This window comes from Eulemur rufifrons, chromosome 2 (assembly GCF_041146395.1).
Source record: "Eulemur rufifrons isolate Redbay chromosome 2, OSU_ERuf_1, whole genome shotgun sequence".
In the NCBI taxonomy this organism is placed as follows: domain Eukaryota; kingdom Metazoa; phylum Chordata; class Mammalia; order Primates; family Lemuridae; genus Eulemur; species Eulemur rufifrons.
In genome coordinates, this window is record NC_090984.1 from 3,623,826 (window position 1) to 3,644,569 (window position 20,744).

The window sequence follows — 20,744 nt, forward strand, 5'->3', positions numbered from 1 at the left end:
CTAAGTTTGATAAAGTCTACAATAGTTTACAGTAACGTCCTAGGCCTTCGCATTCACTCACCACTCATTCACTGACTCACCCAGAGCAAATTCCAGTCCCGCAAGCTCCATTCATAGTAAGTGTCCTGTATATGTGTACCACTTTTAATCTTTTTTATTGCATTTTTACTGTATATTTTTATGTTTAGATATGTTTAGATACAGAAAAAAAGCCCTATAGCTACAACCAACTGATTTTCAACAAAGCAGACAAAAACACTGAGAAACGATGCCCTATTCAATAAATGGTGCTGGGAAACTTGCAGAACCATATGCAGAAAAATGAAACCGAACTACTATCCCTCACCATATACAAAAATTAACTCAAGATGGATTAAAGACTTAATTGTGAGATCTGATATCATAAAAGTTGTTTCTTTGAAAAGATCAACAAAACTTACTAACTTTTCCCTAGATTGATGAGAGAGAAAGAGAACTCAAAGATTCAAATTGGTACTATAACAAATGAAAGAGGAGATATTACTACTAATTTTACAGACATGAAAATGATTATATTGCAAAGCTACGGTCCCTGACCCCCAGGCGGCAGCCCAGAACCAGTGCGTGGCCTGTTAAGAACTGTGCCACACATCATAGCCTGAGCTCCACGGCCCCTGGCTTTCTGTGAAAAAATTGTCTTCCATGAAGAGATTAAATCAGTAATAAAAAATCTCCCAGCAAGAACCCAGGACCAAATGGATTCACTAGTGAATTGCACCAAATATTTAAAGAAGAATCAATGCCAAACTTCAAACTTCCAAAAATTGAATAGGAGAGACCACTTCCAAACTCACTTTATGAGGCCAGCATTACCACAGCCAGTATCTTTATTGAACACAGATGCAAAAATCCTCAATAAAATACTAGCAAACCAAATTCAAAATCACATTAAAAAATCCATACACTATAATAAAGTGGGATCTATCCCAGAGATGCAAAGATGATTTCACAAATGCAAATCAATAAATGTGACAGAACACATCAACAGAAGGAATAAAAATTATATAATTTTTATAGATACGGAAAATCATTTGACAAACTCATCTGACACCTAAAAAAATTTAAGTGCTTGGTTTTTCGTTCTAATCACATCTTAACTGCCCTGTTGTGAATATTTTGTTCATAAATGCAAAAAGTTTATTGGCTTTCCTTTTTGCTGAAGAATGAAACTTCATAATAATATTAATAAATAACAAAACAAAACAAGAACAAATAGAAAAACGAGGTGTGGGACCGCCCCCAGCACAGAGTTTGAGTTCAAGTGCTCCATCCTCTCTGCTGTCTACGTATGTCATCCCTTCAATCCCAGTGCCCCCAGCAGGGGTGAGGGTGACCTCCAATATTTATGAGGCACTGATGATCCTTGGCCAGATCCATGATTTCATCAAGGAAGGAAAAATGATGATTGTGATTTCTGTTATTACTTCTGCATTTTATAATGCAAACTTTTTGTAACAATTTTGGTTACACTAATGAAATTCATATTACAGAGGCAGTCTATGTATTCCTCCAGTGGTGAATAGTCTTATTTATGGGAAGAGAGATTGTTAGGAAATGCAAAGTTTCTTCAAATCTGGATGTTTCAATATGCTTCAATTATTATATTTTTTGATGCTCAAAGTGTCCAAATTTTACCCAGTGGAACTACTTCAGGTACTCTTGCTTCCTTTTCACTTGACCTCATTACTCTTTGATATCTCTCTTGCTTTCTGAAGAAGAATATGTTTTAGGACTATTGTTAGCATTTCTTTAGAAATCATAGTTAATTTCCCTGAAAATTATATCTAAAGACAACTTTTGGGAAACTCTGGTTCTCACTGATACTAGTTAGCATGGCTTTTATGTTTTTTGCAACAGAGAGTTAATAACTATGCTTTTTCTAGCAAGAGAAAAATAAACTATAATTTTATATTTCTAATTCAAATTAAAATTATAGAATTTTTACTGAAATTAGTTGTTTCTATATATTTAAAATATTTTATCTTTTCCTGGAAATCTTGTTTTTGATAATATCAGTATAATTACTTACCAGTTTGTCTTATGTGTCTCAAAATAATATCAGTGGTAGTACAAAACAAAACTACTTAATGTAGTTTGATATATCTTTGCCATTATCGTGTCATTAGAATATATTTCACTAGTCTGTGTTTAAAGATACTATGTTAGAAATATTTTCTCTTGGTGGTTATTCCATCAACTTTTCCATTTCAGGTAAATTTTCAAATGTAGGACAAAAATGTGATTGTAATATTGGAGTATTACCTCATAAATGACTGTACATTCTGTGGTTATGTTCCATTTTGTTATTTTGATATTTTCATTATCTTTTATCACTTTATTTTGATCAATTTAAAATTGCCTGTTGTTCACTTCATTTAGTTCTGATTTGATCTTATTAATTTCACTCCTTCTGCTGAGTTTGGTGTTGGTCTGTTCCTCTTTCTCCAGCTCTTTGAGTCTATTCATTAGGTTGTCTATTTGTAAATTTTCTGTCTTTTTGATGAAGGCATTTATGGAAATAAACTTTCCTCTCAGGACGGCTTTAGCTGTGTCCCACAGATTTTGATAACTTGTGTCTCCTTTGTCATTTAGTTCAAAGAATCTTTTGATTTCCATCTTGATTTCCTCATTTATGAAATGATCAGGAGATTCAGGAGAAGGTTGTTTAGCTTCCATGACTTTGAGTAGAAACAAGAATTTCTGTTAGGGTTGATTTCTACTTTTCCACTGTGATCTGAGAATATGCATAGTATAACTGAAGCCAGCATAACTCTAATAGCAAAACCAGGAAAGGATGCAACAAAAATACAAAACCACCAACCAATATCCCTCATTAATATAGATGCAAAAATTCTCAATAAAATCCTAGAAAATCCAATCCAGGTGTTTATCAACAAAATAATCCATCATGACCAAGTGGGCTTCATCCCAGAGATGCAGGGATGGTTCAACATACAAAAATCTATAAATGTAATACACCACATAAATAGAAGCAAAAACAAACCATATGATCCTCTCCATAGATGCAGAAAAAGCATTTGAAAAAATTCAGCACCCTTTTATGATAAGAATGCTTAACAAAATAGGCATAGACGGAGCCTACCTAAAAATAATACAAGCCATATATGAAAAACCCACAGCCAACATCATACTGAACGGGGAAAAATTGAAAGCCTTCCGATTCAGCACTGGAACCAGACAAGGTTGCCCACTGTCCCCACTGCTATTCAGCATAGTGCTGGAAGTCCCTGTGAGAGCAATCAGGCAAGAGAGCAGAATGAAGGGTGTCCAAATGGGGACAGAAGAGATCAAACTCTAACTCTTTGCAGATTATATGATATTATATCTAGAAAACCCCAAGGATTCAACCAAGAGACTCGTGGAACTGATAGATGAATTCAGTAGAGTGTCAGGATACAAAATCAATACACACAAATCAGAGGCATTCATATATGCCAATAACAGTCAACAGAGAACCAAATCAAAGACTCAATACCGTTTACAATAGCAACAAAGAAAGTAAAAAACATAGGAATACATTTAACTAAGGAGGTAAAAGCCCTCTATAGGGAGAACAATCAAACACTGAGGAAGGAAATTGCAGAACATATAAATAGGTGCAAAACCATACCATGCTCATGGATCGGAAGAATCAACACTGTTAAAATGTCTATACTACCCAAAGTGATCTACAGATTCAATGCAATCCCTATTAAATTACCAACATCATTTTTCACAGATATAGAAAAAATAATTTTATGCTTTGTATGGAACCAGAGAAGACCCCATTTAGCGGAAGCAATTTTAAGCAATAAGAACAAAATGGGAGTTATTAATTTACCAGACTTCAAACTATACTACAAAGCTGTGGTTATTAAAACAGCTTGGTATTGGCACAGGTACGGGGACACAGACCAGTGGAACAGAATCGAGAATCCAGATATAAAACCATCCTCATATAGCCATCTAATCTTTGACAAAGCAGACAAAAACATACTCTGGGGCAAAGAATCCTTATTCAATAAATGGTGCTGGGAAAACTGGATAGCCACATGTAGAAGACTGAAACAGGACCCACAGCTTTCACCTCTCACAAAAATCAAATCATGGTGGATAACAGACTTAAACCTTAGGTGTGAAACTATTAGAATTCTAGAAGAAAATGTGGGAAAGACTCTTACAGACATTGGCCTAGGGAAAGAATTTATGAGGAAGACCCCAAAGGCAATCACAGCAACAACAAAAATAAATAAATGGGACCTGATTATATTAACAAGCTTCTGCACAGCCAAAAAAAACTGTCACGAGTGTAAATAGACAAACTACAGAATGGAAAAAAGTTTTTGCATGCTACACATCTGACAAAGGACTGATAACTAGAATCTATTTAGAACTCAGGAAAATCAGCAAGAAAAAATCAAACAACCTACCAAAAAGTGGGCAAAGGACATGAACAGAAATTTTTCAAAAGAAGACAGAAGAATAGCCAACAAACACATGAAACAAATCCATAACATCTCTAATCATCAGGGAAATGCAAAGCAAAACCACACTGAGATATCACTTAACTCTAGTGAGAATGGTCTTTATCAAAAAGTCCCATAACAACAAATGTTGGCGTGGATGCTGAGAGACAGGAACACTCATACACTGCTGGTGGGACTGCAAACTAGCGCAACCTCTGTGGAAAGCATTATGGAGATACCTTAAACAGATACAAGTAGACCTACCATTTGATACAGCAATCCCATTACTGGGCATCTACCCAAAAGAACAAAAGACATTCTATAACAAAGATATCTGCACCCGAATGTTTATAGCAGCACAATTCACAATTGCGAAGATGTGGAAACAACCCAAGTGCCCACCCATCAATACATGAGAGGATTAATAAAATGTGGTATATGTATACCATGAAGTACTACTCAGCTATAAGAAACAATAGTGATATAGCACCTCTTGTATTTTCTTGGAAAGAGTTGGAACCCATTCTACTAAGTGAAGTATCACAAAATGGAAAAATAAGCACCACATGTACTCACCATCAAATTGGTTTCAATGATCATCACCTAAGAGCACATTTAGGAATAACATTAATCGGGTGTCGGGCAGATGTGGGTGGGGGAGGGGATGGGTGTATACATACATAATGAGTGTGACGCTCACTGTCTATGGGATGGACACGCTTGAAGCTCTGACTTGGGGAGGGGGGTAAGGGTAATATGCATAACCTAAACTTTTGTACCCCCACAATATGCTGAAATAAGAATAAAAAAAATAAAAATAAAAAAAAATATATATGCTGAGACAGTCAATAAGTGTTCTTCACCACAAAGGTGATAACTATGAGAATTAAAGCATCTGTTAATTAGCTAGAATAAGCATTAGACAATGGGTGTGTGTGTATGTATATATATTTCAAAACATCACATTTGACATGATAAATACATATAAGGTTATCAGTCAATTAAAAAAATCAATAAAAATCTTTGAAGTATAGCATTGTTCTAAATGCTGAGCCTGGATCTTTGTCATGAGCTTAACTGAACAGTATCAAAAATATATAGCTTTAGTGCTGTTTTTGTCATTTTATTTGTTAGTCATAAGCAAGGGAACTCTGATATTTACCAGCAGATTCAGAATCCAGCACAGAACATGAAAAGGGCTTTAATGCTTTTATTTTAAGCTAAGGACAACTGGACTTCTTGGTGTTGATGATTATGGTATGGAAGACACTAAAGAGATATGTGGTGCTCACTGTCCCACCTCTGGCCACTGTCAGCACAGAAAACAAGATTGCATGCCAAATCACTGATGAAATTTTCAATCAAAAAGCTGCTATGATCTGAGATTTCTCTAGAGAGAATGACCAAATTGTTGGCCACAGTTAAATGACTGAAAATGAAAACTGTGTACTATGTACTGTACGAACTGAAATAAAGTCATGTAAAATAAATTCTCTAAGATTGAAATATCAGGTAAAGAAAGATTATTCTAAATTTTAAATCCACAGAAATCATTCTATTAAACTTTAAAAATACACTGAAAATACACACTCATAAGTAGATTCTAGATGGATGCATATGTTGTACTATAAGTAATTCATAGAAAATTAAATTCAAATTTCTTCCTTTACCTAAACTCTCTATTAAAGGATGGCCAAGTTCTGATGTTTCTTTATATAGTGCTTACCATATGCATCACAAACTTATTAATGCTTTACTTATTTTAATTATTTTCATATTTATGACATTGTATGTTAGGATCTAATAACATTTTGCTTTTACAAAGCAAACAATACTGAGTTCTTGATTTAATCCTCTGGCGTTCAGAATTGTTTATCTTTCTTTGTACTTTAAGGCTCTTACTTTTAGCTTAGGACACTGAATCTCTCTAATTTTAAGTAATCAGAATGCTGCAAGTATAACCTATAAATGGCCTCAAACTCTCTAGTTAAATTCTTTTTTCACCAAATTAAAAAATTCTGCACTTCTCATCAGAACTTTTAAAGCACTGTGTGGACTGGCAGGGGGTGAGTACAACAGTGAGAAAGTTGTAGCCCAAGTACAGGCAGAAAGAAGAATGGCTTAGATACATTTGTAGTAGGGAATGAAGATAAAAAGATAGCAAAAAAACTGGAGAAAATTATGAAATCAAAGAAGCAGAGTTTCCACTTATAAATTTCAACCATTGGTTGTTCTGTAGGTCTCTTCTCTCCACATGCAAAATTAGTGCCATATTTTCACCCTGGACATTTTCAATCTCTTACCTAGAGCCACAAACTCATTCCCACAGAAATATTTACTGCTAATTATAAAGCATCTATTACATATATAACACTGTCCTGTACTTGTTCCTTCTATTTAAATATCAAAACAACCCCATAATTTATAAATCCTTCTTAGTGTTTACCTGAACAAATTAGCTGACACAGTCAATAAATCAATTAGGTCAATGACCAAAAGTAAAAGAAACAGTGACCAAAATTACTTTCAATACAATCCCCAAATTAGAAGGAAAATATAGAATGTGCTAAGTAAATAAAATGAAATTGATACACTGTGGAATTACTCATACCTTCAGATTATTTTGTGAGCATCATTAAATTTTATAAAAATCATTCTTATAATTGAAGAGCATGTCATATAAAGAATACTTAATGAACTTTGAAATAATAAAATTATACCTCAGGCCTAGCATGAGCAATAAGCATGTAAGAACAGAGAATTGGCATGGGCAGGTTCTGAACCAGAAGCTTTAGGGTTTTAAACAAATTAATTCAACATAAAGCAAAAAAAAAAAAAATTTGCTTTTAGAATCTTTGAAGTTTCTAGTTTGCTAGTAAATTCTCAACACTTTTAAAATTACCTATTTTTTCCAATATTTCTTCTTTTCTTTTCAAAATAGGTATACATCCACATTCACACAAACATAATTACTTACTCTGTAAATCTATTGTAACTAAAGTTCATCTTAACCATGATGTATTTGTATGTTTGATTCCATGTAAATAAAAAATGTGTTTATTTGTGCTTCACTGGCTAAGGAGGTTGCATGTTGAAAGAAAAATGTAGAATAAAATGGAACAAGTAGTCATTCAGGGTTCAGAAATGGATGCTTTTCATTAAATGGACAATCTTTATTATAAGCATTACAGTAACAATGTAATTGCAAAAATAATAAAAAATAATAAAACTTTTGGGAACATTATTCTTCGAAGTATTAGAAATTTAAAGCCACTGAAAAAAAGGATCACAAATGATGTCATTTTAGTGTGTAACCAATTGTACATTTTTACAATCCATTACCTCCAACTCTGAGTAACATCAGACAGGTTAATGTTAGTGGCAAAATAACACTTCATTCAATCTACAACATGTTTGACACAATAGAAACCTTTTTTAACTTAATAAAACAAATTAAGTTTACATGTAATCTAAAAATATTTCAAAATTCACTGTATTTCATCATCGTAATTTGCAGTTAGTAAAACAATTTATTTCTAATATTGTAATTGTTTGATTCTGATTATAATGAGAAGAATATTAGTCTGTATACCTACATTATACATCACTTGAAATACTGTTTGTTAAAAGTCAACCACAAAGCACCTCTCCATTTCATATATGTTACATTTCAGTGATTTCAATTTTCCATGGAAGAGTACATGAATGATGCCTACTTAATACAGAAAGACTTCTAATAACTGTGAGGTAGCTAACATTAACCACACATTCACATACATACTAGGAATGAAAGCATAACATCTACTGCTTTAAGAGTTGAATCATATCAATATTTGCTTGTCAAAAAATGCAAAAAATTATACTTTGTTACATTTTCACCCCACCCTGACCAGAAAGTATATTTTACATGTAATTATAACTTTCAAAAAATCTCTCTCTTTTTTCAAACTGACATACAAATAAATTATCTAACTATTTTAACTGGATTATTCTCTATAATCAACAACCTGGTTTAAAGAAATGGGTGAATGTGTTAGTGCCTTAGTGCATTGTACTGTGAATCCTCTGATATCTATTTAGACTTGATTTTTTATTAAATCTGTTCTAAAATTTATTATATATGTAAAGTAGTTTTAAGTATCAATTCTGTGTTGTTCTCTAAGGTATACCTTTTCCATGAATCTTTTTTCACATTCATTAAATTTGTAAGGTTTCTATCTATTAAAAATATTCCGATGTTGAGCAATGCTTGAGAAAATATTGGAGGGTTTCTTTCAGTGTACGTTCTCTCATGTCCAATAAGATCTGTGATAGAAGTAAAGGTATGTTCAGTGCTCTACATTATTATTGTTTACTTTCAGAATAAGTACTGTTGTGCATTTTAAGGCTAATGCTTTGGGAAAGCACTTCCATAGTCATTACATTTATCTCACTTTTATCTAGTATGATGTCTTTGATGTTGAGTAAGATGTGAGCAGTTATTGAAGGCTTTGCCATATTCTTCACATTTGTAGGGTTTCTCTACAGTATGCATTCTTTTATGTAGAGTAAGGTATGTGTTCCGGGTAATGGTTTTTCCACATTCTTCATATCTGTAGCATTTCTCTCCAGTATGACTTTTCTTTATGTACCATAAGGTGTGAGCACTGGGTAAAGGCTTAAACACATTCTTCACATTTGTACGGTTTCCCTTCACTATGACTTAACACAGAGTAAGGTGTGAGCACTGGGTAAAGGCTTTACCACATTCTTTACATTTGTAGGGTTTCTCTCCTGTATGAATTCTTTTATGTTTAGTGAGGTCTGTGCACCAGCTAAAGGCTTTGCCACATTCTGCACATTTGTGTGGTTTCTCTCCTGTATGAATTCTTTTATGTAGAGTAAGGTGTGAGCACTGGGTAAAGGCTTTGCCACATTCTTCACATTTGTATGGTTTCTCTCCTGTATGAATTCTTTTATGTAGAGTAAGGTCTGTGCACCGGCTAAAGGCTTTGCTACATTCTTCACATTTGTATGGTTTTTGTCCTGCATGAATTCTTTTATGTTCAGTGAGATTTGAGCAGTGGGTAAAGGCTTTGCTACATTCTTCACATTTGTAGGGTTTCTCTCCTGTATGAATTCTTTTATGTTTAGTGAGGTCTGTGCACTGGCTAAAGGCTTTGCCACATTCTGCACACTTGTGTGGTTTCTGTCCTGTATGAATTCTTTTATGTTCAGTAAGATTTGAGCAGTGGGTAAAGGCTTTGCTACATTCTTCACATTTGTAGGGTTTCTCTCCTGTATGAATTCTTTTATGTTTAGTGAGGTCTGTGCACTGGCTAAAGGCTTTGCCACATTCTTCACATTTGTATGGTTTCTGTCCTGTATGAATTCTTTTATGTTCAGTAAGATTTGAGCAGTGGGTAAAGGCTTTGCTACATTCTTCACATTTGTAGGGTTTCTCTCCTGTATGAATTCTTTTATGTTTAGTGAGGTCTGTGCACTGGCTAAAGGCTTTGCCACATTCTGCACATTTGTGTGGTTTCTCTCCTGTATGAATTCTTTTATGTTGAGCAAGATGTGAAGAGTGGGTAAAAGTTTTGCTACATTCTTCACATTTGTAGGGTTTCTCTCCTGTATGAATTCTTTTATGTTCAGTAAGACGTGAGCAGTGGGTAAAGGCCTTGCCACATTCTTCACATTTGTATGGTTTCTCTCCTGTATGAATTCTTTTATGTTCAGTAAGACTTGAGTACCGGGTAAAGGCTTTGCCACATTCTTCACACTTGTAGGGTTTCTCTCCAGTATGAATTCTCTTATGTGTAGTAAGTTTTGAGCACCAGTTAAAGGCTTTTCCACATTCTTCACACTTGTAGGGTTTCTCTCCTGTATGAATTTTCCTATGTCCAGAAATGTTTGAGATGTGGTTAAAAGTTTTCCCACATCTATTATGCCTGAAAATTCCCTCTCCTGTATGTCTTTTTTTATGTCTATTTAGATTTGAAAATTTCATAAAGACTTTTATACATCTTAATATTTTCCTATGGCTATTTGACAAACATTGGGTAAGACCATCATAATATACTTTCTGCCTCTTACACTCATTCGCACACTCCCAGTCTTCTCTTAAGTGTATATTTTCAAGGCCACAGGTTTCATATAGTGTCATTATTGATTTCTGAAATGAGTCTTTTATGCCCTGCTCTGGCACCAGGTCTCGGGTGCAATGGGAAGACAGTTCTGAAAGAAATGAACATAACAAAGTATCTCATTAACTAGACTCAGATGAATATACTTCACAATTTGAATATATAAAACTATATCAGGGCCGGGCGCGGTGGCTCACGCCTGTAATCCTAGCACTCTGGGAGGCCGAGGTGGGCGGATCGTTTGAGCTCAGGAGTTCGAGACCAGCCTGAGCAAGAGCGAGACCCCATCTCTACTAAAAATAGAAAGAAATCATATGGACAGCTAAAAATATATATATCGAAAAAAAATTAGCCGGGCATGGTGGTGCATGCCTGTAGTCCCAACTACTCGGGAGGCTGAGACAGGAGGATCCCTTGAGCTCAGGAGTTTGAGGTTGCTGTGAGCTAGGCTGACGCCACGGCACTCACTCTAGCCTGGGCAACAGAGTGAGACTCTGTCTCAAAAAAAAAAAAAAAAAAAAACTATATCAGGCACATTAGCAAGAAAGAACAATAGAATACCATGGTCTTACTTCCATGATAGATGTATGACCTTAAAAATATACTTACAAATGTGACTTTTTGAGAAATCATAACTGCTAATAGTTTATAGCACCCCATATGAGAATGACACCAAGAACTAAATGGAACTGGAAAGAAAGTTTGTTACATTTGCCTAGCAAAGCCCTTCCTCACCACTGATATAGAGGAATCACATTAGTAGTAAAATCCCATCTCCTGGACACCCTTTCAAAACAGAATGAAAGTATTGGCACATATGTCCATACATCTCGTTTTTTATGGCCTTTCCAAAAGCCGGTTTCTGTCTTCTATGATAACTACATAACTCTCTGGGAAAGGTGTGTACATATCAAAAATAAAATTCTGCAGTATTATAATGATGGTATAAAAACATTTATTTATGTTATAAAATTTGAAAGACAAAATTAGAAAAGAGCATTACCATATGTTAATTGATATACAATGTAAAAAGACATAATTATTGACATCAATATCATAAGGTTGGGGGCAGACATAAAGATTAAGAATTTTTGTATGCAACTGTAGTTGAGTACTTATCAGTTCAATGTATTTTGCAACTTCAAAGGATTTTAGGTAATTCTCACTGTGAACATAAGGAAAATGTTTATAGAGATACACAAAGGAAGGTGGACAAAGAAACAAAATACATCCCTAAATGTTAGTGGCACATAATGCAGAAGAAAGAAAGAGGAAAGAAAGAAAAATTAGTGATAAAAGTTATATAAAACAATTAATATTAGGGAAATTTTAAGTCCTTCCCTTTGAGAAATTTATGTAAATATTTATGTACTAGTATTTCCAGTCAGAAGACACAGTTAAATAAAGGGAGTAAAAAATCCAACTATATTCTCTCTAAAGAGACTTTACTTCATATCTTGTGAAAACAATAGACTAAAACTGGCAGGATATAACAAGATATACCATGAAAACCTTAAGCATATAAGAGCAGTGGAGTTCAAAATTATATTACGCATATTATATTTGAAGTGAAAAATGTTACAGTTTATAAAATATACTTTAGGCCAAAACTGTCATAAGAGATAAACAAGGACATTTAATATAAAAAGAGGTCATTCACTGAGAATCCATGAAAATAATACATATATATGATATCTATCTTTATCTCACACCAAGGTTCGCAAATATATAAAGAAAACATTGACAGAATTGAAGCAAGAAATGGACAGCAAAATAATAGGATACTTTGATATTCCACTTTCAATAATAATAAAGCCAGTCAAATTAATAATAAGAAAACAGAAGATTTGAAAACACCGTAGAGCAATTAGACCTAACAGATATATAGAGAACACTCTACAGAATAATAATAGAACATACAATCTTTTTGGGCCGGGCGCGATGGCTCACGCCTGTAATCCCAGCACTCTGGGAGGCCGAGGTGGGCGGATCGTTTGAGCTCAGGAGTTCGAGACCAGCCTGAGCAAGAGCGAGACCCCATCTCTACTAAAAATAGAAAGAAATTATATGGACAGCTAAAAATATATATAGAAAAAATTAGCCGGGCATGGTGGTGCATGCCTGTAGTCCCAGCTACTCGGGAGGCTGAGACAGGAGGATCGCTTGAGCTCAGGAGTTTGAGGTTGCTGTGAGCTAGGCTGACGCCACGGCACTCACTCTAGCCTGGGCAACAGAGTGAGACTCTGTCTCAAAAAAAAAAAAAAATCTTTTTGATACCTCATAAAACATTCTTCCTAAAGAACTACCTGTTTGGCCACAAAACAAGTCTTAACCAATTTTAGAAAACTGAAATTTTACACACTTTAATTTCTGACCAGAATGGAATGAAACTGTAAATAAATAACAGAAGAAACGCAGAAAAATCCACAAATATATGAAAATAACACACTTTTGAACATGTTCTTGTTCAAGGGAAGAAGACTTAATGCTGTGAAGATGTCGATAGTAGTCTACAGATTCAATGCAATTCCTTTCAAATTCTCAATTTAATTTTTTCAAAAAGAGAAACAGCAAACCCAAAAATAATATGGAACCTCAAGAGACCACAAAGATATGAACAATCATCAAAAAGAGAAACAATGCTATTGGTACCATACTTCCCCATTTTAAAACATTGAAAAAGCTACAATACTCAAAGAAGTTTTCTACTGGCAGAAAGACAGAAAACTGGACCAATGAATCAGAAAGAAACACAAACATAGACTCTTGCATATAATGTAAAATAAAAAGTTATCTTCACACTCATATTTATTTCATCATTATTCACAAAGGCCAGTAGATGAAAGAAACCCAAACTGCCCTTACCAAATGAAAGAATAAATACAATTTGAAATTTAGAAATAATGGATTATTTCTCATCTTTAATAAAACAAATAATCTAATAACACGCACAGTAGAGATAAACTTTGATGACATTATGCTTAATGATGGGATGGGGGTATAACTACATGATGAATGCAATGAACACTGTCTGGGGAATGGACATGCTTGAAGCTCTGACTTGGGGGTATGGGCAAGACATGGGCAATATATATAACCTGAACTTTTGTACCGCCATAATAAGCTGAAATAAAAAAAAAATTATTATTTCCCCAAACTCATAGTAACAATTTATTATATTTTTTTATTTCATCTTATTAAGGGGGATACAGATTTTCAACTTACATACATTGCCCATGTACTGCCTGTCCCCCCCAAGTCAAAGCTCCAGGCATGTCCGTTCCCCAGATAGTGCCCGTTGCATTCATCATGTAGGTATATACCCATCCCCTCCTCACACCCCCCTCCCCGAGTAAGCACATTCCAGTGTGACCATTCCCCTAACAGTGCACAATGCACTCATCATGTAGGCATACACCCATCCCCTCCCCCAACCCCCACCTCAGTCTGATATCCGATTGGTATCGTTCCCAGATGTGTATTTAGGTGATGATCAGGGAAACCAATTTCCTGGTGAGTACATGTGATGCTTGTTTTTCCATTCTTGGGATACTTCACTTAATATAATGGGTTCCAACTCTCTCCAGGAGAACCATAGAGTTGTCGTATCTTCGTTATTTCTTATAGCTGAGTAATATTCCATGGTATACATATACCACAGTTTACTAATCCATTCATGTATTGATGGGCATTTGGGTTGTTTCCACATCTTTGCAATTGTGAATTGTGCTGCTATAAACATTCGGGTACATGTGTCTTTGTTATAGAATGACCTTTTTTCCTTTGGGTATATGCCCAATAATGGGATTGCTGGATCAAATGGTAAGTCTACTTGAATCTGTTTAAGATATCTCCATTATGCTTTCTACAGGGGTTGCACTAGTTTGCAGTCCCACCAGCAGTGTATAAGTGTTCCTGTCTCTCCACATCCACGCCAACATGTGTTGTTTTGGGATTTTTTGATAAAGGCCATTCTCACTGGAGTTAAGTGATATCTCATTGTGGTTTTGATTTGCATTTCCCTAATGATTAGGGATGTTGAGCATTTTTCATATGTTTGTTAGCCATTCTTATATCTTCTTTCGAGAAATTTCTATTCATGTCATTTGCCCACTTTTTGATAGGGTTGTTTGATTTTTTCTTGCTGATTTTCCTGAGTTCTAAATAGATTCTTGTTATCAGTCCTTTATCTGATGTGTAGTATGCAAATATTTTTTCCCATTCTGTAGGTGGTCTGTTTATTCTCTTGACTGTTTCTTTGGCTGTGCAGAAGCTTTTTAATTTAATCATGTCCCATTCATTTATTTTTGTTGTTGCTGTGATTGCCTTAGGGGTCTTTGTCATAAATTCTTTGCCTAGGCCAATGTCTGTAAGAGTCTTTCCTACATTTTCTTCTAGAATTCTAGTCATTTCACACCTAAGGTTTAAGTCTGTTATCCACCATGATTTGATTTTTGTGAGAGGTGAAAGCTGTGGGTCCTGTTTCAGTCTTCTACATGTGGCTAACCAATTCTCCCAGCACCATTTATTGAATAGGGATTCTTGTCCCCAGAGTATGTTCTTGCCTGCTTTGTCAAAGATTAGATGTCTATATAAGGATGGTTTTATATTTGGATTTTCTGCTGTGTTCCACTGGTCTATGTCCCTGAACTTGTGCCAGTACCAGGCTGTCTTAAGAACCACAGCCTTGTAGTATAGTTTGAAGTCTGGCAAATTAATACCTCCCATTTTGTTTTTATTGCTTAAAATTTCTTTTGCTATACGGGGTCTTCTATGATTCCATACAAAGTGTATAAATATTTTTTCTACATCTGTGAATAATGTTTGTAGTTTAATAGGGATTGCATTGAATCTGTAGATCACTTTGGATAGTATAGACATTCTAACAATGTTGATTCTTCCGATCCACCAGCATGGTATATTTTTCCATCTATTTGCAAGTTCTGCTATTTCTTTTCTCAGTGTTTGATAGTTTTTCTTATAGAGGTCCTTTACCTCTTTAGTTAGATATATTCCTAGATATTTTATTTTCTTTGTTGCTATTTTGAAGGGTATTGAGTCTTTAATTTGGTTTTCCAATTGACTGTTATTGGCATATATAAATGCCTCTGACTTGTGAATATTGATTTTGTAGCCTGAGACTTTGCTGTATTCATTAATCAATTCCAGGTGTCTCATGGTTGAATCCTGGGGGTTTTCCAGATATAACATCATATATCAACAAAAAGTGCGAGTTTGATCTCTTCTTTCCCTATTTGGACTCCCTTGATTCTGCTCTCTTGCCTGATATCTCTCGCAAAGACTTCCAATACTATGTTGAAATGTAATGGGGATAGTGGGCAGCCCTGTCTGGTTCCAGTTGTAAGTGGGAATGCTTTCAATTTTTCCCCATTCACAATGATGTTGGCTGTGGGTTTGTCATATGTGGCTTGTATCATTTTTAGGTAGGTTCCATCTATGCCTATTTTGTTAAGTGTTCTTATCATAAAAGTGTGTTGAATTTTGTCAAATGATTTTTCTGCATCTAATGAGAGGATCATATGGTTTTTGTTTTTGCTTCTATTTATGTGGTGAATTACATTTATAGATTTACGTATGTTGAACCACCCCTGCATCTCTGGGGTGAAGCCTATTTGGTCATGGTGGATTATTTTTTTGATAAACACTTGGATTCAATTTGCTAGTATTTTATTGAGAATTTTTGAATCTATATTGATAAGAGAAATTGGTCTGTAGTTCTCTATTTTTGTTGCGTCCTTTCCGGGTTTTGGTATCAATGTTATATTGGCTTGGTAGAACGTGTTGGGGAGAATTCCATCCTTCTCAATATTGGAGAATAGTCATGAGACTGACCAAAATATCCACTAAAGAGTCCCTTCGTCAAGCTGTAAGGAGAAAGAAACAAGTAACATACAAAGGAAAGCCCATCAGAATTACGCCAGATTTCTCAACTGAAACCTTACAAGCAAGAAGAGGTTGGGGCCCCATTCTCACTCTTCTGAAACAGAATAATGCACAACCTAGAATCTTGTACCCAGCTAAGCTAAGTTTTCTATACGAAGGAGAAATTAAGACATTCTCAGATAAACAAAGGTTGAGGGAACTCACCAAGACAAGATCAGCCCTCCAAGAAGTACTCAAAAGAAAGTTACACACAGATCAGCACAAGGAAGACCCACAAATGTAAAACTACTCAAGAGCTAAAGATCAAATCCCAGATACCAAAATGGCTGAAGAGAGAAAACATAGCAATGAACTTCTACCCAACAAGCGGAACAGAAATCTGTCCCACTGATCAGTTTTCTCAATAAATGTGAATGGCTCAAGAGACATACACTGGCCCAGTGGATAAAAAAACACAAACCAAGTATCTGCTATCTTCAGGAAACTCACCTAACCTGCAAAGATGCATTTAGACTGAAAATAAAAGGATGGAAATCGATATTTCAAGCAAACAGTAGCTAAAAGAAAGCTGGTGTGGCAGTCTTAATTTCCAATAACTTAGCTTTCAAACCAACAAAAGTAATAAAAGACAAAGATGGTTACTATATACTAGTTAAAGGCACAATTCAACAAGAAGACATGACTATACTCAATATATATGCACCCAACCTAGGTGCACCCAGATTCATAAAGAAAACCCTACTTGATCTGAACCAAATGATAGACAACAATACTGTAATAGCTGGAGACTTTAACACCCCACTGACAGTACAGGACAGATCCTCTAAACAGAAAATAAACAAAGACATAATGGACTTAAATAGAATGCTAGAACAAATGGGAATGGCTGACATCTACAGGACATTCTACCCAAAGTCCACAGAATATACATTCTTCTCATCAGCTCATGGGACATTCTCTAAGATTGACCATATCCTAGGACATAAAGCATGTCTTAAAAAACTTAAAAAAATAGAAATTATACCCTGCATCTTCTCAGATCACAGTGGAATAAAAGTAACAATGAACCCAAACAGAAACCCTCATTCCTACTCAAAGTCATGGAAGCTAAACAACTTTCTCCTGAACAATTATTCTATAAAGGAAGAAATCAAGACGGAAATCAAAAGTTTCTTTGAATTAAATGACAATGGAGATATAACTTATCAAAATCTATGGGACACAGCTAAAGCAGTCCTGAGAGGAAAATTCATATCCATAAATGCCTATATCAAAAAGACAGAAAACTTGCAAATAGACAACCTAATGAATAGACTCAAAGAGCTGGAGAAAGAAGAACAGAATGACCCCAAACCCAGCAGAAGGCGAGAAATTACTAAGATCAAATCAGAATTAAATGAAAAGGACAACAAAGAATCCATAAGGGAAATTAATAAAACAAAAAGTTGGTTCTTTGAAAAGATAAACAAAATAGACACACTTCTGGCTAGACTAACCAAGAGCACAAAAGAAAAATCTCTAATAACCTCCATTAAGAACATGAAAGGAGAAATCACAACTGATGTCACAGAGATACACGATATCATCTATGAATTCTACAAGAATCTTTATGCACACAAACTGGAGAATGCGGAGGAAATGGAAAAATTTTTAGAAACACATAGCCTTCCCAGGCTCAACCAGGAAGAAATAGAGTACCTGAATAGACCAATATCAAAGAACTGAAATCGAAACAGCAATAAAAAACCTTCCCAAAAAGAAAAGCTCTGGTCCAGATGGGTTCACACCCGAATTTTACCATATATACAAAGAAGAACTGGTGCCCATCCTACAATTTATTATATTTTTATATATTTGTATTATAAATTTACATTAACAAAATGAAATAAAACAAATTTATAGAATTCAAGAAAAAAAAAGTGAGTGGTGTTGTGGGCAGCTTCTCTAATTGAGACAGAGGCACCAGATGTATTTATTTACCATGGGAACCAGTACTTATGAAATTGATTCTCCCTGGTTCAGCAAAATCCAATATGGCAGTTCTCCAGGGGAGGTTTGCTGGGGGAACATTGATAGACCACTGTTTTCCTTTTCTCCTCCACACCCTCCCAATGGACATGAACTTTCATTCAGTGCCTGACTTTGAAACTGGGACCCTTCCCCAGTGTTTCTCATCCTGTTGACTGTGCTGTCAGCAGGCACATGCACCAAGTGCTTGTCAATGGAAAGATCACAAGCTGAGCTAGGTGGAAAATCATCCACAGCACTGAGAGCTGGGCATCTCAGCACAGAGAATTCCAGCATCAGGTATGGTGGTGAGAAGGGGCCATGCTCTTCCTGTTACACTCTCAGGAAGAGTGAGTGCCCGGCCACCCTCCTCCTCTCTGAGGTGCAGCAGCAGATACACTTCCCAAGGCAGGCTTGGCTGGTAGTTTGAACCCCATTGCCGAAGGCGTGCTTAGTCACTCAGTGCAGCTTTTGCTGGAAGTGTGCTACCCATTGCCCAAGGCAGCCTTAGTCACTCAGTGCAAGGTGCTTTGGCAGTTGCTATGGGGGGAGTGTGGTCACACAGCTATGAGAACCTTAAGCCAAAATTACATCCTGGGATGCCTGGAGTGTATAAGAGCAGAGGAGGAAGTGTCCAGGTGCAGTGATGCTGGCTCTCTTGTTGCTCATAGCACGCTCCCATGGGATGAGAGACATGCATCCTATTGCAGGCCTGAGGCACCTGGGTGGGGGAGGTCAAAATCCCTTACTTTTTCCCTGAGCTCCAGAAGTCCTGTGATTTTGTTTGTGCCAGTTCCTACCTTTTATCCTCCTCTCTTCTCAGCTGCTCAGTAGCTGCTGTTAGTGTCCTGGACTCCATTTGTTTCAGACTGTATGGTCCACTGATGACCAGGAATCATCCTCCACTTTCCTCTGTTAAATTCTCAACTGTTCTACTTGAATGGTCCTACAAGCCTTGATTCTCGTCAGCCATCTTGAAGTCTCCTTACATGATTATTTCTCTCACACCAATATTATACACATTCGGAAATAAAGAACTGCTGAAATTACAATTTTTATGACTATTCACCCAGTAAAGATAAAAGAATTATAGACCACAAACCAAGAAAACAAATAAGTAAGTTTGAAACAAAGTAGACATAATTTTTACTTATACAGGCAAGCAAACACATACAGAATTATTTTAGCAATGGATAAATTGCTAATTCATATTTAAATATTAAATCAAACTATGTTAAAGTAATCAGAGTTGAATATTGTCACACAAAATTACAATGTATAAGTAAAAACAAAGATAAAATTAACTGAACTTATCACAAGATTTCAGGGAATGCAGAGGATTCACAAAACCTGTCCCACAGCAACAAAAAACATAAATCTCCAGGAACCAATGCTTAAGAAATGGAGATATTGGCCGGGTGCGGTGGCTCACGCCTGTAATCCTAGCACTCTGGGAGGCCGAGGCGGGTGGAACGCTCAAGGTCAGGAGTTCGAGACCAGCCTGAGCAAGAGTGAGACCCCGTCTCTACTAAAAATAGAAAGAAATTATATGGACAACTAAAAATATATATATAGAAAAATTAGCCAGGCATAATGGTGCATGCCTGCAGTCCCAGCTACTCGGGAGGCTGAGGCAGGAGGATTGCTTGAGCCCAGGAGTTTGAGGTTGCTGTGAGCTAGGCTGACGCCACGGCACTCACTCTAGCCTGGGCAACAAAGTGAGACTCTGTCTCAAAAAAAAAAAAAAAAGAAAAAGAAATGGAGATATTTGGAGTATCTGAAAAACATTAAAAATAATCATCTGAAACATCCTCTATAAGGAAAAACAAAACACAGACAACAAAATCTGCAAAATGATGCCTGAAGAAACTGAGATATTAACAGACATAAAAACTATAACAAGAACCCAACACAAATGTAGAGCTGAAGAATACAATAACTGAGATGAAAAATTCACTAGAGAAGCACAGAAGCACACTTAATGAAGCAGAAGAATCAGAAAATTGAAGACATTTCATTTATAAATATTGAGTCATGGAAGCAAAATTTTAAAAGGGAGACAACTGAAGGTGGAGCATGGGATGTATTGGACACAATCAGGTAGACCAATATATCTAAGAAAGATTCCTAGAAGAAGAATATAGTGGGAAAATGGCAGAAAGATTATTTGGAGAATAAGGCAGCCAAGAATTTTCTAAAT

General features: G+C 35.7%; 1 protein-coding gene across 1 annotated transcript in view; it reads right to left on the minus strand.

The window, feature by feature from the left end:
* LOC138380936 (zinc finger protein 737-like) overlaps positions 1-20,744 on the minus strand; it is a 56,044-nt gene that overhangs the window by 18,587 nt on the left and 16,713 nt on the right. The window contains exon 4 of the mRNA XM_069465361.1: positions 9,361-10,724. Coding sequence (XP_069321462.1) covers positions 9,361-10,724 — 1,364 coding nt within the window. The remainder of the gene's footprint in view (positions 1-9,360; positions 10,725-20,744) is intronic.